We start from the raw sequence: 21,273 nt of genomic DNA on the forward strand, positions 1-21,273 counted from the left end.
TCTCAAAATTGGGTGGATATTTAAAGACACCAGGAAGTTAGTTGGGATTTTAGTACAAAAAATATACTTTATTTTAGAATTTTGTTACATTTCTACAAAATTATGGGGAATGAAGAAATAGTGTTATTTCAAGATATTATTATAAGAAACGTTGTCTACTGAAATATGTTTTCTTAACTAGATGATATTATTCAGATCTATCGAGATAAACTTCCTTGTACAAATTATGTTTTCATCGATGTCAGTGATCACAGTTCTCAGTAGCAATTTCCGGCGGCTTCTGGCTTTACCTACAAACCTGTGCTTCTTCGAAATTCATATTAATTTGTATATTTACTAGAAATCATTGTATTATTTGTTCCGGAAAGGATTTCGAGAGCCACAGTCAATACATATTAATATATTCTAGGAAACAATATGGATGACGCGCCGGGTTTATTTATAAAATTAATTTCTCTTTTTTCTTTCCTCTGCGCCAAATAATATCTAATGATATATCATAGGTATTTATTTGAGCTCCATTTTCACGTTAATGTTTCTACAAATTCGAATACAATATCAATTAAATCAATTAGAGTTAATTACATATTGCAACGGTAACGTATTCATTAAATTCTGTATTTCCCGTCCACTGTACATAGGTCCGTGGTGTCTCCCCACCCTCCCCTTGTGTGGGTCACCGTACACTGGGTAGAGTGGGTACATCTCGCTTGTATTGTTTACACTGAGAAAAACATTCGCTTTTAGATAGTAAATTGCACTGGCGTGCATATCTCGCGTCTCGTTTCTGCACCACGGTGATGAATCTCGCCGTCTCTCTCACCGAAGAAATGCAGTTTTCACTGTCGGTCACGCGATACTGCACCTATAAATTGGTCGTTCTTAGGAAATGTGAGGGATTTTTTGCGGTACTTATAAATATGGCGGCAGGGGTTTTTATCCTAGTACCGTTAGACAATCGGACGGCGTGACTTTTTTAATTGATGGCCGAATGCCGAGTTATATCTAGCTAACATACACAATTGAACGTTCCTACATTTGATTACGCTATTGTGAAAACTGATTGAATAGTGCCTTTAGCAGCCGAACGCCGCATAGCACTTCACTCATTATTTTCAATAAATATGTAGATTCTACATGCTGAATAAAGTCTAGTAAATATTAAAACACGTTATTAAGTAGATGGTTGATATTCATGAAATGAGATGTGACGTGTAAACGATTATCGCTGGTTGCTATGTTACTGAAACATAAGTATGGCATTTTTTACCTTTTCTGGGTATAATAAAGTATTTTTACAATAATATGAAGATTGCTGAGGGTATAAGCTAGCTCAGAAGTTATTGTGGAAAATGAGGTCTGTTGGCCTAAATACTACACGTGCCTATAACACACATTTAGGGCAAACCTTTCCTTATTTCATAAACTAGCGTTTGCCTGTGACGCGTCGTCCGCGTGGAAAAGTAGCTCTTTTTATATTACTTAAACTATTTTAGACTGGAGAAATGAAAAAAAAGAAAATAGTTATGTCATTTAAAATGGTTTAGATATTTTATGTCTTACATTAGGGAGCAAGAGAAACCACAGGAAACGGCTAGTCTTACCAGATTTATGAGCTATTTCATATTGTAATTTATTGTCTATTTACTCAATTACTATCACTGAGCCATGCTTTCGTATATAAGGCAAAGGTATCGCTTTATTTATTTAAATATTTCCAGACATATATTATGTAAACGGATATAATAAATTGCAATAGTAAGAAAAATGCCAGTATAACTATTAAATAGTTTTATTAGAAGCAATTAAGGTTAATGTATCTGTAAATCAATATGTTTTATGTTAAATTATAAGTAAAGGAGGTCTAAGTCGGTTACTTTAAGTTAAAATCCGATTTAAATGTTATTACACAAATAGTTTTGAGCCTGAGGAATGATATGAGCCTCTATTTACCCGAGCTCAGGAAATAGTTACCTCTGATCTGGTAGTTTCTCGCAACCATAGATGAAAAGTTTTTTCATAATCTGTATTTTTCTGATTTCCAATATTATATTGTTTGTTTCTTTATACTAATGTGTGTGTTTGTATCTTTGCAGGTAAGTTCCAGTGGCTCGCATGTGCGCTGGACGTAATATCATGGTCGACTAATAACTGAGGATTGCACACTTACAGCTCTAAATAGACGGGAAATATGAGCCCACAGGTATTCTTGTAACCATAACTAATGAGATTAATAGTATTTTAATACTATTTTTTATAGAAACTTTACTAGAGTAAGACGTTTAAGAAATAAGATAGATGATTGAAATTATTGACTTACAACTTACTTTTTATAAACTATTAGCTACATTTATTTTCAACATAAAACAATTTTCGCAACAAACACATAGACAGCCTACTTAACTACTCCTAACATTGTCCTTAATCAATAAAACAGCCGTCTAACAGAAACCCGTATAAATATGAAATGCAACAAAATGTCGGTGAAGCGTCGCTTCGTAATAGAACGTCGGCCGAGCGTGGGAATGCAGTTGCAAGGACACGATGCACCGGCTATATGGAACAACACACACTTTCAAATCTATACCTATAGGATATACGTAGTCCTAGATATTGTTAGGTTGTTTGTAACTTTCATAGAATTTACGAAAAATTATGTATGGGGATTAGGCTGATTTTAGAGGTGGGTAAAACCGCCAAAAAAGGTAGTACCTAGTATTGCTCACTTTTACGGGAGAAACAATGTTTTATAATTAGCGACATATAAGTAGTTAAAGGTTAGTAAGGCAAGTGGAAAGGTCAACAAATATTTCCGATAGTTACTAAGGAAAGTTTGGACTTCCCTTCACTTAGGTTTATTAGAAAAAAATGTGCGCACTCACAATTTCATTGGGTAGCTATCAGTGGCGAAGCGTCCTTATAAGCCGATTCCCATCGGCTTCCCTTTCGAATTTCAAGAAAGAAGCATAGGTATAAGTTATAATATAGGTATAGGTATAATTAATATTATCATTTAAACCACACAATTTAAATATGTAGCAGTGGCGAGGCGTCCTTATAAGCCGATTCCCATCGGCTTCCCTTTCGAATTTCAAGAAAGAAGCATAGGTATAAGTTATAATATAGGTATAGGTATAATTAATATAATCATTTAAATCACACAATTTAAATATGTAGGTATAACAAAACGCCTACCACCGTAAAAAAATTGTCTATAAATTACTTGAAACATTTTGCTCCTACTAAACAAGCCGCGGCTTCCTCCTCCATACAAAATTACGCTTGTGTGACGTCATCCACGCCGCGCCGCGCGATGTTCGCAAAATAAGGGCGAGCGGTAAGCCGGCTCACGGAGCGGGTTCCACCAATCAAAACTCGCGAGTGAACGAGAAAGAACGCGTCAAGAGTAGAGTAGCTATATCTGTCTACGCGCGAGTGACAGCGCTTAGAACTCTCAAATATGTAAACAAACAAATCAGACAAATTCACTCTCATTGTTCTTATTTTGTTTTAGATAATACCATTAACAATTTGTTCTTTGTATTACTTAATTGAATTTATTAGTGTGTGTATCATTTGGAAATAACATAGTTCGTGTGTGTACAATATTTTATGTTAAAGTGTTTTAGTTACATTATGTCAACATAGATGGCGTTGTGCATTTTTATGCAAATCCTGAATCGCGGTGTTAAGATTCTCCGCGATTTAATGACCCTAGTTGGGATTTTATATTTTTATGACTTTACCAAGTATATAATTTTGATTAAATAGTTGGCAGTATCATTACTCCCTACTAATCCCCGCGATCGCACTGTGTGATATGGTACTCAGTACAAGTACAGTACTACAGTGTGTGTACCTAGTGAAAATAGAGATATCTACGTTAAAATGAGTTATTTTGAAACGTAGACAGTTGACATCAGGTTTCTTTTTAATGTACCTATAGCATTTATCGCATTAGACTGTTTTCCGATCCGACAGATTATCTACTTTAGGAAGGAACTTATTTTTCAAGGTTAAGTTTTGAGAATAAAAACGTGTTATAAAACTCGGGCACGCCGCTCGGGTGAATTACCTACCAATATTACGTCTATATTAAAATTACTAACGTCCTGACGGATAAATACCTCGCTAAATATCAATGGCTAACAGGCCGTTGTAAATTAAATACGTAGTTTCTAGTGCCAAGTTTTCTCAGATTCTAGTAGTTAATATACCTAACTAAAGATAATAAAGTTTTATAGATATTAATAATCTGCCGAATTCCTCGAGAAAACATGTTCAAACTATCAGTCTCTCAGTCAGTGCTAAAAGGTGGACTGAGAAATTACCTCCATTACCTCTCCCCCCCATCCCTGAGTACTCCCCCCCCCAGTGTTTTTTTTTGCTGCGGCTTCCCTATTTCATTAAACCACCCTTCGCCACTGATATGTAGGTATAACAAAACGCCTACCACCGTAAAAAAATTGTCTATAAATTACTTGAAACATTTTGCTCCTACTAAACAAGCCGCGGCTTCCTCCTCCATACGAAACTACGCTTGCGTGACGTCATCCACGCCGCGCCGCGCGATGTTCGCGGCATAAGGGCGAGCGGTAAGCCGGCTCATGGAGCGGGTTCCAGCCAATCAAAACTCGCGAGTGAACGAGAAAGAACGCGTCAAGAGTAGAGTAGCTATATCTGTCTACGCGCGAGTGACAGCGCTTAGAGCTCTCAAATATGTAAACAAACAAATCAGACAAATTCACTCTCATTGTTCTTATTTTGTTTTAGATAATACCATTAACAATTTGTTCTTTGTATTACTTAATTGAATTTATTAGTGTGTGTATCATTTAGAAATAACATAGTTCGTGTGTGTACAATATTTTATGTTAGTTTAAGTGTTTTAGTTACATTATGTCAACATAGATGGCGTTGTGCATTTTTATGCAAATCCTGAATCGCGGTGTTAAGATTCTCCGCGATTTAATGACCCTACTTGGGAATTTATATTTTTTGTGTTCACCTAGTATATAATTTTGATTAAGTAGTTGGCGGTATCATTACTCCCTACTAATCCCCGCGATCGCACTGTGACCTGGTTCTCAGTACAAGTACAGTGTGTGTGGTGAAAATAGAGAGGCCTACGTTGAAGTGAGTTATTTTGATACGTAGACAGTTTGCATCAGGTTTTTTTTTAGTGTACCTACTTTTAAAACTTAACTAGGATAGCTAGTGCTAAAAGGTGGACTGAGAAATTACCTCCATTACCTCTCCCCCCCCATCCCTGAGTACTCCCCCCCCCAGTTTTTTTTGCCGCGGCTTCCCTATTTCATTAAACCACCCTTCGCCACTGGTAGCTATCTATGTAAAAGACCTAGAATTAATAAAACGTTTTCTAGACTTATTATATTGGCAAAGAAGTTGCCGTGTATTGTGGTTGAACACAAGTAAAATTTCGCGCAATAATCGTAATGAAAAATCTAATTTCCTTGTGTCCTTCAAGGAAAAACCTGAGCTTGAGACAGCTTTCAATGTCTATTATATTTATATAGACGTTACCTACTCCTTTTCAATATCCTGTCTGGTATAAAAATATAATAAAAATGAGCTTGATTCCCTGCCCAATAGCCTTCAATCAACACAGTTCCCGTTATGTGCCCAGTTGCCCACTTGTGTAGTTTTTATTCCCAGTTAATTGGCAGCGTTGGCGCGCCGATGGGAAAATTAATTATTTCTGACATTTAGCCAACAATCATTGAAAGAGAGGCACCTGGTCACGCCAAACTAACTTGTTATAAGAAAAACTCGCGTAACCACGAGGTGTGAAGCCAAAAATTACGTGTTAAAGAATTTCTTTACGCCCATTGTAAAATGAAATCAAATAGGTCATTGTTTTCTCCATTTGGGTTATCTCATCACTTCATAATCTATTTATTGTTATCAAGATGTGGCCGTGATAATCTTGATAATGTTATCCACAATCTTTTTTAATCTTCCGAATAAAACAGAATGTTTAAACAAAATAGCAGAATGCAGTTTAGATCAGCACTGAATATTGTCACATATAAACTACACGCGTATAACGGACAGCAAAACGCACACTTTTTAAATCTATCGAGTTTCTAAATACTTTTCCTAACAATTTCCCCGCTTCAGAGCGACCAATAAATATTTGAGACTATGGCGTATCATAAAACATATAGTATGAGTCCCATTCAGACTTTCGTTTACCAAACATCGCATACACACAGGTTTGTGTCTGTGTGCAAAGTCAACTGCATAGTGTGCAGCGTGAGATGCGTCTGTGTGCTCCAGCGGGTGTGTGTGTGTGTAGGAAGAAAGTGCATTCTGGTTGCACGGACGGCTAGTCGAGGGAAACTTGACATTAGCGCGCGATACACAACGGTGCGAGTTAGATACCCGGTCCCGAGATATGACGACATAATTCAACTTGAATTTCCTTTTCATTTAATGTTTTGTTGTCAAGTAAAACCTTATTAAGTTCTGTCTCCGTTTTTATTATGTCAATTAGTAACTCGAGATAATATTAAAACTTAAAATAGTTAACATAAATTACATTATCTGCAAACTGTTAAAATTAAAGTTCTGTTTGCCATCAATGGCTGTCAATTTGAAGCGCCACAATAAGAGACAGAGATAAAAACGTGTAGCCTAGCGTCAGTTATCTGGGCACCGGTCTGGGTCGGTTATCTCGTGTGCTGCGCGCGCGCCGCTGCACTTGCACCAGTAAACTTGAAACAGTTCCAGCCAGTTATTACGTTTCCCTTTCGTATGGCGAGGGGACTTACGTACTTTTGTTGTAACTCAGCGTTTATTGCACATATTATTGGCCTTATTGGCACATTTCATTGGTCAGACTTTTGTTGTTTTAATACAACAAATAATATAAAAGTAAAGAGCACTTAGTTATTTAATTGTTTTCACTTGACTATACTTTTATGACCCGCTGTGAATCTAAGAGTATTTTTCAAGTTTATAGTGTAGATGTATAGGGTTTTACAAAATCGCTCTGTAGCTTATATATTTTGTTATTAGGTACCAGTCGTCCGTCTGTATCAGACTTTGACGTGACATCATAAGGGAATAGTAACATAATGTTTTACGTAACTAATTCGAAACTTGTCGGTCCGAAATTCGAGACTTTCGGTCGGAAACCCACCTTTGTAAAGCGAACCTCAATTATACTTTCTTGTTGTGATCACAAAGGCTAGGTAACGAAGTGCTGGGAGCTTCCCACAAAGGGACGCAGGTCTGAGCAGTAATTAGGTGGGTAATATTCCTAGGTCTGCTGGCCCGAGTCTAGACAACGAGACCTTGGCGAGAGACCTTGTAGCTAAGTCTCTGAACATGGCACAATTCCTCAGATATTATTTCTATTATGAAATAAAAGTTTTCGGGACCGCCTTGTTTTATGTGGGCGTAGCTTACCAAAGTAGTAGGTAGTTTGTATCTACATTTAGTGAAAACAAAGATTGCCTTTTTAATTTTAGGCAGGAATTAAATAAACATGGTGCTCGCTAATTTGAATACAATGGTTTGTTGATCAACATTTTTGTACTTGTGTTATAATTTAAATAATTTTATTTTGGATTCAGTTGATGACCCTTGCGTATTTTCGGCACACACAATCCGACAAATTCATTTTTGACTTGTATAGGTACGCTGTCTTTACTAAATACTTCGTAAATATAAAACCACATTTATAAGACAAAATATGATTGTTAGTAATAAAATATATGCCTACGATACAGACAATAAAACCGTCAACAATAAAGCAAGCATGTCGGCTGTGAGTCCTCGGCTTAACACTTCTTTGCTTCCTAAAATACCGCAATATTCTCGGAGCACCCTTACAGGACACGACACGACTTTGTCACGATTTTGGTAATAAACACCCCCCTACATACATTATACATAGATTCAGATTTAGGAGACGGTCCCGATCCCTTATTTTAAAACATTGATATAACTTTCGCAACTGTGGTTGTTTTTCTGTTTAACATGTTTATTTCTTTAACTATGTTAAAAAACTTTTTGAGGCCTTAAATAGTCGTATGGTATAAACGAGCTTGTAGTATTTCATTTAAAGTGTAAAGCGAACCCTTGCGGACTGGCTGTAATGCGCCAAACCTTTACAGAGACGTTCGCTCATCTACAGTATTATGTAGGTTCTTATAATATGAAGGAGAACATTTTAGATACTTAACGTATTAGATTAAAATTAGAACAAAACATTGGAATACATCATGGATTTTAATATTTTTCAACACAGGGTGCAACATTTTCGAATCCTGGCTTATAGAAAGAGCTTAATTTAGAATCACAAGGATATAAACATTATTCAGTCTCATTTCATGTTGTTATTTTATCCACATATTAATGTCTGTTTTATATAAATAAATAATGTATTGTATAGTAACAGTGACAATCAGAACTATATTTAACGGATGCTAATGCGTGGTTATAAATATACAAGCGACAGTACTTTATTCTGTTACCCATTTATCTAATTTAACTCAGTATATAATGTAAAATAATATTTACAATTTTGTTTATCAAATTCCTGTACATTATGTTTATAAAACGACTGTAGAAATATTATTCCTGTTTTTATCGAGCATGATTTTGACCTAGAGCAAGTTTTTAACAGTTAGGTATACCAAAAAATTTAGCTTAAGTACTCTTAGTTTTTTTCCTAACTTCACTTATTTCACGAAAATACTATAGATTTTTGACCCAGGAACTAAACTTAAAGCTTCTAATATCCGAATTCTTGCTAATTGAAGAAATAACACCGTTCTAACCTACCCACATTCTAAACCTTTCTAAACCTTCAAAAGAAAGTACCAGGCTAGCATAACAGTGAGCAGATCGTTTCATCAGGTATTTAAATCTAAATTTAAAACAAGTACGTGTTTACAATCAGCCCTAGGAACTTACGCGAGCTAATTTAGGAACGAGACTCATTATCCTCATATTTATTTACTCCTACATTACAGTTTATAGGCGTTTTTAAAAGGAATATTTATATCCCTGGCTGATTTCTACCTGTTTATTATGCTTAGTGACCGGAATTTTAAATAGGTAGGATGTATTTAGCTTCCTCTAACGAGTTCTTAGTATAAGAGGATATTTTGCCAGAATAAAACAAAATAGGAAATTCCGAGGTAACCTAGCTATCTGCATTTACATTTTATGTTTAACTAGTTTTGGTGATTTACACTTGTAGCCTGCGAGTTTATTTTCCCAGATGAATTTCCCAGATTTTGGTCTATATTTTTAAGATAGCGTTATATAGATTTCATCTAGACGATTCAAATTATTTCCACTACTCTGATCTACACCTCTTGTAGCGTTAAAACAATATTTTCAACTTAAAACAGCACAATAACAAGAAGATTTTAACTGCTAACACTTACTCAACCAACCCACTACCTCTACGAACAGTATCGTGACTACCTCACTATAGTAATTGCCGCGACTTCGCCCGCTTTTCCCCAGTATTTCGCACGCTCGCGTTTTTCACCGCAGAACAATGTCGTCATTCAGTTTCCACTTTCGTTTTCACTGATGGACGCTGATCCGATGCGCGGGCGCAGCAAAAACTGCGCCACTGTTACACGGCACTGTACTGGTGACATATTAGCGAGTGATTTATTGAGTGGTGTAACAGAAAGTTGGCTAAGACAAAACAAGTATGTATAAGTATAAGTTCTACTGTCAGTAGCCTATACATGTTAAAATATTGTATGACTATATGTTTATGGGATATGTGTATTAATATCACATTATGAGGCTTATTAGTCGTTTTCACAAGTTACAAAAAGCATCTAGTATACAAAGTTTTAGAAATAAAAAGCATTCTCTAATCATATCCAATTAGCTATATCGTTTTAGCAATCATGGGTGGATAATTAAGTGTTAGTACTCTGCAATCGCAATATTTTTTTTACAAAATTCTAAAACGGTTACACTGTTACGTTATTCATCTACAAAAAAATCCAAAACCCGAAAAAACTAAACAAATGTTCAACAATTTTTCCTCGTACCGTACAATATAGTATCACGTTTGTTTACCGTTTTCACTCTCTATATTTTTCTCGCGAGTGAAAATTCCTCCGGCATCGGCGCGGGCGCAGTGCGTGCGAAACTTTTTTACTTGCCACGTAACGAGATTAGTAGATCGCGAGATTTTTTTGTTTGATCATTACACGTTGGATTTCCATGATGTTAGGTATTAATTAAGTTATGAGGAATTTTAGATAATTTTATACTGTTTTAAGTACTTATATTTGGTCATATATTGTGATTATATTCATATTTTTTTCTGACGAAAGCAGAACCGTTTAGTATAACTATACCGTTCCGTTCCGTTAACCTAATCTAAAGTTCTGTAAGTTTACTATTTTCTTACGATAATATCTCATACTATAACTATAGCAAAATCCACACGTGCAAAATCTCTGACTTATAAATTTACACATGTTGGTATATCTGAAACAGTTCCCGTTTATCGAGAGCATAAGCTACAAGATATAATCTAAACAGTTCGCTTCACAGCGGTTCAGGGTCAATGTCCCCTCTTTCAGGTTAACTGGATTATTTTGTAATAAACATGCTCTAATTATTACCTTACAGCGTTTCCTTACAATTTGGGATGTTTTCGTTCGTCAGTAATTTCGTTTGACAAATAATTATAGTCAATATGCTTAATTTTCTATGTTTGAACTTTAGAAAACCTATCTTGTTTCAATATCTCTGTTGATACGTACAAAAATATGGTTGTCCCTGTAATGTGGAAACCTTGTGTAATACATTAGTTACACAGATCTCGGGCCATCAGTCATACGGCACGGAATGCGAGCAATCTGCTGTCGAAAACGACACGATACGTCTCGATACTCATCATTTAGGCACAGGTAATCGAGCTTGTGTATCGATGTTATATATGTAAGTGTGTGATCGAGGGCACGCAGCACTATTTCGCGGAAATAATGGACGCCTTAATATTGTGTATACTGGTGATCCAGATCAGTGTCCTGGATTAATCAGAATCGATGTTCAGTAGTTTATCGTCCTCTAATGTCATGCTACTCTGGTACCTTAATTTCCCTGGACTGGTCAGAATCGATGTTCAATTGTTTATTTTCTGACATTTAAAGCTACCAATGCTTTTCTCTCATCTTTGTTACACCTCCTCTAATCTCATTTTACCCTGGTACCTGGCAAACTTTTCCACACTCTATCCGGCCGGTAACGGTTTATCAGCCGGCTGCTAAGTGCATTGTCTGGGCTGTTGATCAGCACAAGGGTACAGCTATCGACTGATTGCGAGGAGTGTTTGCCTTCAAGGCGAGCAGACGTAAACACCACGAGTGCTTGCACAACGATATACTTGCGACTATTTGTTTTCGCGTATCTGTTGATCACTGTGTAGTGCGGTGATCAAGGCTCAATAACAATTAGAATTGAAGTTTTTTGCTATATTATAGAAGTAGTATGTGGCTAGATAGAATGAAACCGTGAAGCCAAAAAGAATCATAATTTCATAATTATAATGCCGGTGCTTGTTAACCATATCATCCAAGTAAAGCACAAACAGCATTAAAGCGAATAAAACAATCACATATCCGCCACAAGCTCGAGTTTCCTTGTTAACTCATTCCGTTGAATAGATTGATATCTGGCATCCATATGCAGTGTCCATTTGAATACAAACGCAGGTAGGACCTAGGACAACACTCCCGACGAGCCGGACACACGCTAAAAATACTCGAGTGTAGAAAAAAATAAAAAACTCCCCATAGACCAGTCTTCCTGTGCTAATCGATGCCAATTATAAGTACGGTGACCATGATGCCGGCTATCCGGGAACATTCCTGGCTCTAGTTGTTAAGGAAAGTTGTACAGGTGTTAACTATTGTTATTTATAGCAAGGGGGAAAAGTTGCGTTAGTTATAAAATGGAAGTTAATGATATATGGACTTTGTAAACAGTTAGATAAAGGTAAAAAATGGGTTTTAACGCTTTCCTGTTTTATTAGAGTGATGCAATGAAGTTTATTGTCATTTATAGGTAGGTTGTTGTTTTATGAACTAGGTGCACGATTTATTTATCTAATAATTATGGCGCCTCCGATTGATATGCACGTTTTTATTTTGTTTCTTCAAGTGTAACATTGTAGTATATGATAATTATTCATTTATATGTAAACAAAACGTCCAGATTACCATGTATTTTTAACATTTATCAATTTATGTTTATGCTATTACAAAATGACTTTCGTCCGTACCAGATATCCAAATGCATTATCAAACTGAAAAACTTTTAATTCGAGTGTTCTCGACAACTAATTAGTTTCTACATAATTAGGACTATGAAAGACTTTTCTTGAATAAATATAAAAAAAATATAATTAGTATAGAAACTTTTGGATTTTTAAGAAACAAGGAAAAGTCTCGTGTTATCCCAAATGACTCGTAACAAATAGCCACCCTAAGCAACTAATGTACAAATATCTGGATGCAAAAACGATTAGTATTGCGGAACGGAGTAAGTTGATGCTATCTCCTTCTTACTTACGTACTCCCACTGATAACAGACAAGGTGGGGGCTACTTTACTATTCATAACCCTTGATTGTGCTGCCGTTAGTGGCAGCGCATCCATGACGTGCGAACTGCGTGTGTGTGTGTGCGCGGTGCAGCGTGCGAGTGTGTGCGGCTGCGCGGGCGCAGCGACGCCGCGTAGCCTTGAATTCGTACAACGACTGCACTTGTACAACGATAACCGTTCGGAAATGTATCATTGTGATATATTTTAATTGATAGTTTTTTATATTGGCTATTTATCTATGAGTTGCAAAACACCTAAGTCAGATTAAAATATTTAGTCAAACAGTCGCAATGATGTGTTTCCCAATACACAACGATTACATATTGTTTATCATTGAATAAAAATAAAGTGAAAATATTCACATGTTATCAGCGCGTTGTTTTGTAACAATAATATTTTTGTACAATTACAGTTGCTTGTAAAATTCCTTGAGATAACAAAGCGCAATGGAATCATTATACTATGTAACCTCTATTATATCGATTTAGTAATATTTATTTTAACTGTTTGACACCAATTCATTTGATTACTGTTTTCCTTTAGGTAGATAACGGTAATTAACCAGTTGGTATTTTAACACGTAATCATCTCTAATTAGATTCTGGCTGGGATTAGATCCTTCTCTCTTATTCGAATTTTGCTGTTTAATTTTTAGATCCTAAACCCTTTAGCAAAAATGTGTTGCAAAAATATCTTGTTGTGCGTTTCGGAACGAAGCGAGATCTGCAACACCTCCGTCCCTTGTCCAGGCATCTCGTTCCTTAATTTCTCCATCTCTCTCTAACTCGTACAACTATGTAATACATCTGTCACCGTCGCACGCGCACATAATTGGCGCCGCAGGAAGCGCAGAGAGATTGATGATCTAAGCGCTGGATCGATAGTTGTTTTTTTATGTTTTTTCTCTTTATTGCAAGTTCCGTTGGTTATTTTAATGGCCGTGACTCGGTTGGTGGGGTTTATAGGCCAGGATCGGGATACGCGGACAATGTTACGCCGATAGGTAGCGGGTACTTTGTTCTAATATTACTCGTATATAAAATAAATATTGTTAAAGTATTTTATGAAGTACATGGTTTTTGCGCGAGAAAGAGGAGTTTCTTACCGTTTTCCTGTTAGATTCTGCATTCTTATGGGGACGTGTTGACTTACTCATTCTTTTGTACGGAAACCAGTATTCATTCGTGTTGCATCTTGTAAGACTTTTTCTAGTTTGAAAATGGGATGCAAAAATTACTAGCTTTCAAGTTATAACTATGCAGAATGTATTTAACTGGCTTTATAAACAGCTAAAAAGTATTAAAAACGTGAAACTATTAGGCAGTCTACGTCTGAAGGTCGTGGGGGTGTTTCTGCTAAAACTGATATCATCCCAATTTACCTTTTGTCGTTGCGCAGACATTACGAAACTCACTAACGGGGTAGTCTGACCTCCATGGAGGGCGGAGGTACGGAGGCACGGACAGGACATACGAACAGACTCTATTGTGAATGTGTCTCACGTTCCGTATGTCTGTTTCAGCGCCCTACAGATGACCTACATAGTGTTATGTATGAAGTACATGTAATGCGGTACTTCCATGGTACAGTATTTTGTTTTAGTTTAAAGGAAATGAGTAGGCGTAGGTTCTTTTTAAAGGACTCTTTGTAAATAAATTCGTACTTTCCAATTAAAATAATATGGCTGAAGAAAAGTTTAGCTACATATTTGTCTGTAAAAAGATTGATCCTCTAATACAAAATGTAAAATCAGTCAGGTATATAGAAACAATAAATTAACAAATAGTGCGTATTTTTTCACACCAATCTTGAAAAACCCACATACATAAATCTATTACTAATACCTGTACTATTTGCCTCTATCCAAAAATAATATTTAACCGATATATCGGAAAGCTTCGTGACAATTGGACCGGGTTCACCCATCGCCGGTGGATTGTGGCCAATCTCTTAGCGTTATCATCTGTGACGGATTGCAGGCTCACAGAATCCCGATTCATATTGCTTGGTTGATGCTCACCATATATCTATCTTATGGTTTAAACTAGCCTAAATAACTTCTATATTTACTTGACTATACAATTTTACGTTACTAATTAATTGTTTATGGAAAACGGTGACGTGGAAAATTTTGATAATTCATTTAAATCGATACATTAACAGTGATAGTGCTGGACAAGATTTAAGTAGGTAGGTAATAGGCATTTATTTTAATAAATATTCCACCCCTTACATTTTTCTATTGTCCCCAGTGAGTCCACCAGGGCCAAAGCCTGTCGGGGCTGCGGGATTGTTCGAAAGAGTTACCGCGGCCCTGGTACATAAAGAGCTTAAGAAGGAACATAGTCGGTTTTTCTCACAAAGCTAGACATAGGTTTGTCTATTGTCTATCTCAAGAGGAAAAAGGAAGTCAGCTTTCTAAAAAAAACACAAAAATCTGCTAATGCACGATAATTCTTTACACGTGTATCTAATATCTGCTATCGCTAGAGATATCAAGTTCATAGTTCTAGAATAATCATTATCACATGTTACCACACAGGTACAGGACACAGATTGCATTAATTCGACATATTTCCCTGTTCTGGTTATAATTAACACGATTATTATTTTCCTATGTAAAAAAGCACCGGTAAATATTATAATGCTGATTAATATAATACATACTTAATAATATAAATACAAAAGCTACTCTGTCTATTTTTTGAATGTCACGTTTTCACGCCAAGACCTCTGAACGCAACCTGAGAACGGACATAGGATGATTTTTTTCCGGGTAAAAAGTATTCTAAGTACTGCGGGGAACAATTATAGTAGTTTACATAGGAAAGTATGAAGTGTCAAAAACAATAGTAAGTACTTAGTTACATAAGCAGGGGTCGATGTCCGCACGATCTGCGATATGATACGAGACCCCCGACCCGCCCCTGATAACACTACGCCATCTTAGATCCTACTTACAATATGTTTTATTGCTAAATCGCGAGCTGTAATTAATGTTATCACTAGCTAGATATATGACGGAAATGTCAGTAGGTATGTAACGCAGTGCGAATCTTTGTTATCTAAGTGACTTCTCAAAATGACAGGCTTAAAATAGATTTGTGAGTTTGAATGGAAAAATAATTATTTGTAGAACAAAATCTTAGATTGTGATTAAATGAACAGTTTTGTTTTAGAGTCAATAAGGTAAATTGGCAACAGGTGTATTTTCCGTTTTGATTGGATGTGTGTTTTTAATAGAATACCTAAATATTTAACAATGATTTTACTATAATGCATATTACGAATTTATAATCATCCAATCTCTGATAGCAAAAAAGTTGCAATTACTCTTTATCTGTCAAGAGACACATGTAAAGTTTTTCAAAAATTCCATTACGTAGTTTACCTACCACTATTTAAAAACTTTATACTTGTGTACTATACTGTGTATATACGCAATAATTCTTGATTACATGAACGACTACGCGGAAATAGCTGTTAGTATTCAGGTCAAACCCTAGATAGTTTCAGTGCCGTTTGAACCTAAAATAGGACAGTGCAGAATATTTTATTCACACATATTGATATTATATTACACTGTTAGTATTTTGATCATAAATACAGGTACAAATTAAGTCCCAATTTTTACACTCGTCATAATTTTTATGGTCCCACTGCTGAGCACAGGCCTCCTCTTATACAGAGAAGGAATGCACTAGTTCTGTACAAAAATATATGCATTAAAACAAATGACAAAAATAATTATCCGCAAATATAATATTCAGAATCAGAACATAATAATACGGAGAATATTTTAATTTCAATGGAGTTTCCAAACCTTTACCTGTTATTCTAAATTCAGCATCCATTCCTTGGTTACCTACATGACATTATATGATAAAGTTCATTCATAGTACATTGACTAAGACTAAAAATAATACTTTAAACAATAAGTCTAAAACTAGACAAAAAAAAGACCTAACTTAAGTCTATATCTCTATTGAAATAAAGCTTTTATATTTAGGTTTTCAGTCATATTGTAGTGTTAGATTCTCATTGAATATTTAGCTAGGTTATCAATGAGCCTAGTAGCAAGTAGGTCGCCGACATATGCAGTAATTGTAAGGGTATTAACAATTCGCTCATTGTGTTTAGTACTTTACAAGTAAGCATGCCTGTCCTGGTTCCAGGGGCTAAAATTGGTATAATAATTTGGATTATTTTACCCCAATGAACTTAGGATGTAATTGTATGTAAAAAAGGCTATCTTTATTTATCATTCCTTGTTCCTGCTACCAGTTTATTGGTTCACAAAATCTAAATAAAAAACTGTTAATCAATCACGTCTACACTGAAAACGGGTCTCATCACGTGTATTATATATTAGTGTATTATATCTTCTGTACACATAATATAATAAGATTTATGTGTGTGTGTACAAGGAAGTGACACTCCCATAAAATCCTTAGATATATATTTTTCTAAACATAGTCACGTTTTGTCATCTGTATAGTTATCTAATAGCTTATCACGGAGTTTGACGACTGAATCTATGTTTATAGTAACGTTATCTACTGCGAATAATGAAACGTCTCAAATTACGTGATTTTACATATTCGCGTGTGTTTAATTACTTCTGTTTATATTTCACTCTTTTTATATTCAAGTGCGTATTTGAAGAACAGATAAATTATAATTCTTGTTAATTGTCGCGATATCTTTTGCGACAATTTCCCCCCAATGACTTTATTTGAATATAATTACTTGAGATAATAATTATGATAAATTGCCGAATATTTTAAAGTGTGGTTGTTGGTTCACTCAGAGAAACTGCTGAAGCAAAAATGATATTGTAAAATTAAATCCTGCAATTTTCAAACCCACTGCATTTCTTTGAAAATAATTTCTTGCATTCCACGCAATGTAAACACGTTAATAAATACAATGTAACACTTCACGAAAATAGTGTAGCACAACAACATTGTCATTCAGGCGCACCTCTATCATTATGCCAAAATGATGCGTCACTTCCACGTCGGTAATAGCCAACATTTATCTGTTTAGGACGAACGTGTGACATTGGCTCTAAATTCATAGTAGGCACTACCCTATCTATTAACAGCTAATGTTTGCTGACCCCTCTCGAGTAGCAGGCCATCCCCGCCGTGGCCCGGTGGACGGTGAGCGGCGAGGGGCGCGGCGGCTCAGGTTAGACTGGCGATGTCAGTGTGTCACGTGGTCGCCGCGCGCGCAACTTTATTTGTAAAGTCGGTCAATGCCCCGAGCGTTAGATAAAAAAACACACAATTTGTTTACGCGGTGTGTTACGCAAAACATCGCTGATTGTCCAAGCGTTCCGGTTCGTGATAAATATTATAAATTGTTATTTAACTTATAATCAGTGAAATAATATTAGTTTAGCATTCATTCTATCTCTAGAATTCGCTAATGTAGTCTATATTTACCACTATGTTAATTTAAAAGATAAAGATTTCTACTTATTATTGAAATCGTACAAATAATTAAATATTCCATAAAAATCTGTACCTACCTGTATCGAGTCAAACAAAAATTAATTAGTAATATAATTTTCCTCGTAAATTCATTACCTGAGCACAATCGGTCGCAAACGAGACTGGCGCCGAACCAGTAACGCTAATTAATCAAGTCGGCTAAACAGTGAAAACCTGTTGGGTAACTCGGGAAATGAAGGAAAGCTCCGCGACGAAAGTGGAAAAAGCTTCGCCAATACAGAGGCAGCGCGCACACAGACGCACGGCGCACACAGACGCGGCGCGGTGTGAGGCACGCACACACGCGCGCCTGTACGAAAACGAAAGTGTCCGAGCGGCGCCGAGCGCGCCCGAAGCGAGCTCACGAAGTCAGTGGAACTCATCGTCGAAACTGGGACATCAGTCCGTAATACGACGCGAACGCCGGTGGACGCGGCGCGCGGTTGCAACACGACACATTACGCTCTATGACATAACTGCAAACTGTGGGCTTGTGATTATGGTGTTTGGTGTTAATAATTAAATATGATGGCTGTGGAAGTTCGTCCGGCGAGTGCCGGCCCGGAGGCGCGACAGTCGCCGGCCGCCGACCGCAGAGCGCTCAGCGCCGATAACGAGCCTCGCACCCTGGCCGCCAGGAAGGCTTACCCTGAGGAGCCGGCTTCTCCGAAACCAGAACCAGAGGAAGACGATGCCCCACTAGACTTGTCAGTTCGCAAGGAGATTTCTGTATGCGACTTCGCGCGACTTTCGTTCGCGGACCCCGCGGACTACGTGAGGACGCAGATGATCCTGAAGCAGTCGCAGGACTACCTGGCGTCGGGGCGCGACTCCGGCACCGAGTCCGACGACTCCGCCGGCCGCCTCAGCCCCCGCGACGACGACATCTCCGGGAAGGCTTACAAGAAGTCGCTCATGAAGAGATACAGTAAGTGCACTTACCATCTCATACCGGGTGGGATGTTTTCACTTTCCAGCAGTATGCCCCTGCAAGTGAATACAAAATATTCCTCAAACCTGGACGTTAAAATACTAAACATATTTTTGGAAGCAACACAAACAACTTTACAATCATAAATCAAATATGAATTTATAGACAACCTAACAAATGAAACAAAAGAGTTATTTTAGCATTAACACTCTTTATTGCTGTATTTAATAATATTACATGCAATATAAGTGAAAAAATATCGCACAGAAAGAATTTTCCGCAAATTGCTACGTCACGCGTGAAAGAAAGTGCTACGAGCTACAGGCGTAGCGGCGGCTACGGTGCTACGCGGCCCTTGCTACGACTTTATCTTGCATGGCATTAGCGTATGAAATATGTTGCATGGAGTACATAGCACTGGTGTATGTAAATATGTTGATGCAGCGCCGCCCTGACCTAGCCCAACATGCAGCGCGTGGGGCGGGGGTGGCGGCCAGTGCGTCGCAACTATTTACACTACGACACTCATATTTATTGTTTAACACTTTCTTTGTTTCTATCGCTGTAACATTCTCACACAACAACTGTTGTCATTGATAATACTCGTACTTACAACACACTTGTATTAAAAGGCGACTGTAAAAGAAAGACTATTTCACCTAAATATTAATATGTAATGATTCAGATATCCTAAAAATCTTCCGATCGAGACCAACATTAGCTTTAGGACATCTTTTCCTCCTAATATACAAATAAGGATACCTAAATATACATTAGTTACTTCGTTTTTGGGATTTCCGTGTTCCCCTGTTATAATAAGATAAATGCAAAACGTAACAACAAATAAAATTGTCGAATAAACTTGAGGATAAACGAATATATATTTATCTGTGCATATATTATGTGCATGTTCGGTTTTCCTTAAAACATCCAGGTATGAGTTGTTCGGCTTCCTAAACTCGGTTATTTGTATGTTTGTAAACTATTCTAAGTATTAGGTAATTATTATTTTCTGTGTTTAAAATCATGAGACTTTGATACACCATCTTAATATGAATTCTAGATGTACTATCCGCATAACTTACCTTCAGACGAGCGCACTTTGACACATTTGGTTTATTTCCTTACTAAAATAAACGTTGGTAACACAATATAAATGTAAATGATTACATCAAAGGCATCAATTGCTGTGATGCCTAAGACATTTATCCAGACAGGTCTCATCTCATCATCTCGTACCCAGGCTGTCTGGTTACTAAGGAGCATACGGTCTGGTTGCTAAGGAGTATAGTGTCTGGTTGCTAGGGCACAGCTGCGTATATCCAGGTCGAATTTCTCGAGACATGTTTTTGTTAGTACGTTATGTAAGAAAATGTCTGCCGGCTAAAGGTTGCGTCTTGTCGCTTACAATTGTTATTGAAAATGTACTGTTTTCTGAAAACTTATCACATATATAAATTTGATATAAAAGGATTTAGATGCGTGCTTTTATGGGGTTTTAGTTTATTTGTTTATAAGAATAGATTCCTCGATATTTCATCTATCGCGCTGCTGTCTGTATTTTTGAGGATAGTCTGAAAGCATGATTGGTAAAACTACCTAATTACAGTTTCTTGTATATTTTCCTGTCACAAATAGTGATAAAATGACTCATCTGTTATACATTTCCTTAATGTATCCACATCCTTCATATAATTTCTTGATAAACTAGCATATACATTAGAATATGGTTGAATTTAATCCATACACAAAGTATGTGATAAATTCAGTAATTACTGCGTCGTAGGTATTGAAATACTTGAATTGTGTAACTGTACAAGATAGTTAATCATTTCATAAATTCCTTTTAATCTTTTGTGACAGTGTTTATACCTATATTTAGCATGATTGACTCATTATGATAAGAGTTTTTTGGTTAATAATATACGAAAGATATGTAAGTATGTACAATAAATCTTTATTTTATTGGTATTATATAAAGGCTCTACAGAAGTACTAGCAATAAAGTAATTAGAACATCTTCGGTTGAGTCTACTCCAAAACTTTTGTTCTAGAAACGTTTATATTGAGCGAGGGTCTGTAAGTCTGTAACAACACTTCCCAATAACTATCCGAGAACAACTGTTACTTAGTATTTTCGGTTCCCGTCGGCCTCGGTAACTTCGGAAATGTTTAGTGCTCCGAGCATCGGACGTGTCACATGCGACAGTGCGTCTGGTCGGTC

The 21,273-nt window shown here is 36.6% G+C and overlaps 1 protein-coding gene across 6 annotated transcripts in view; it reads left to right on the top strand.

Annotated features, from left to right (window-relative positions):
- The window catches only part of LOC110374646 (ecdysone-induced protein 74EF), a 188,987-nt gene that overhangs the window by 120,699 nt on the left and 47,015 nt on the right, over positions 1-21,273 (top strand). The window contains exon 1 of one of the 6 annotated variants that reach the window (XM_021332462.3): positions 18,502-19,046. The exons of the other annotated variants lie outside the window; for them this stretch is intronic. Coding sequence (XP_021188137.1) covers positions 18,644-19,046 — 403 coding nt within the window. The 5' untranslated portion in view covers positions 18,502-18,643. Of the gene's footprint in view, positions 1-18,501; positions 19,047-21,273 lie in introns of those variants that run through there. 6 annotated transcript variants of the gene reach the window in all.

The sequence above is a fragment of the Helicoverpa armigera genome, chromosome 5 (assembly GCF_030705265.1).
Source record: "Helicoverpa armigera isolate CAAS_96S chromosome 5, ASM3070526v1, whole genome shotgun sequence".
NCBI classification, from domain to species: Eukaryota; Metazoa; Arthropoda; class Insecta; order Lepidoptera; family Noctuidae; genus Helicoverpa; species Helicoverpa armigera.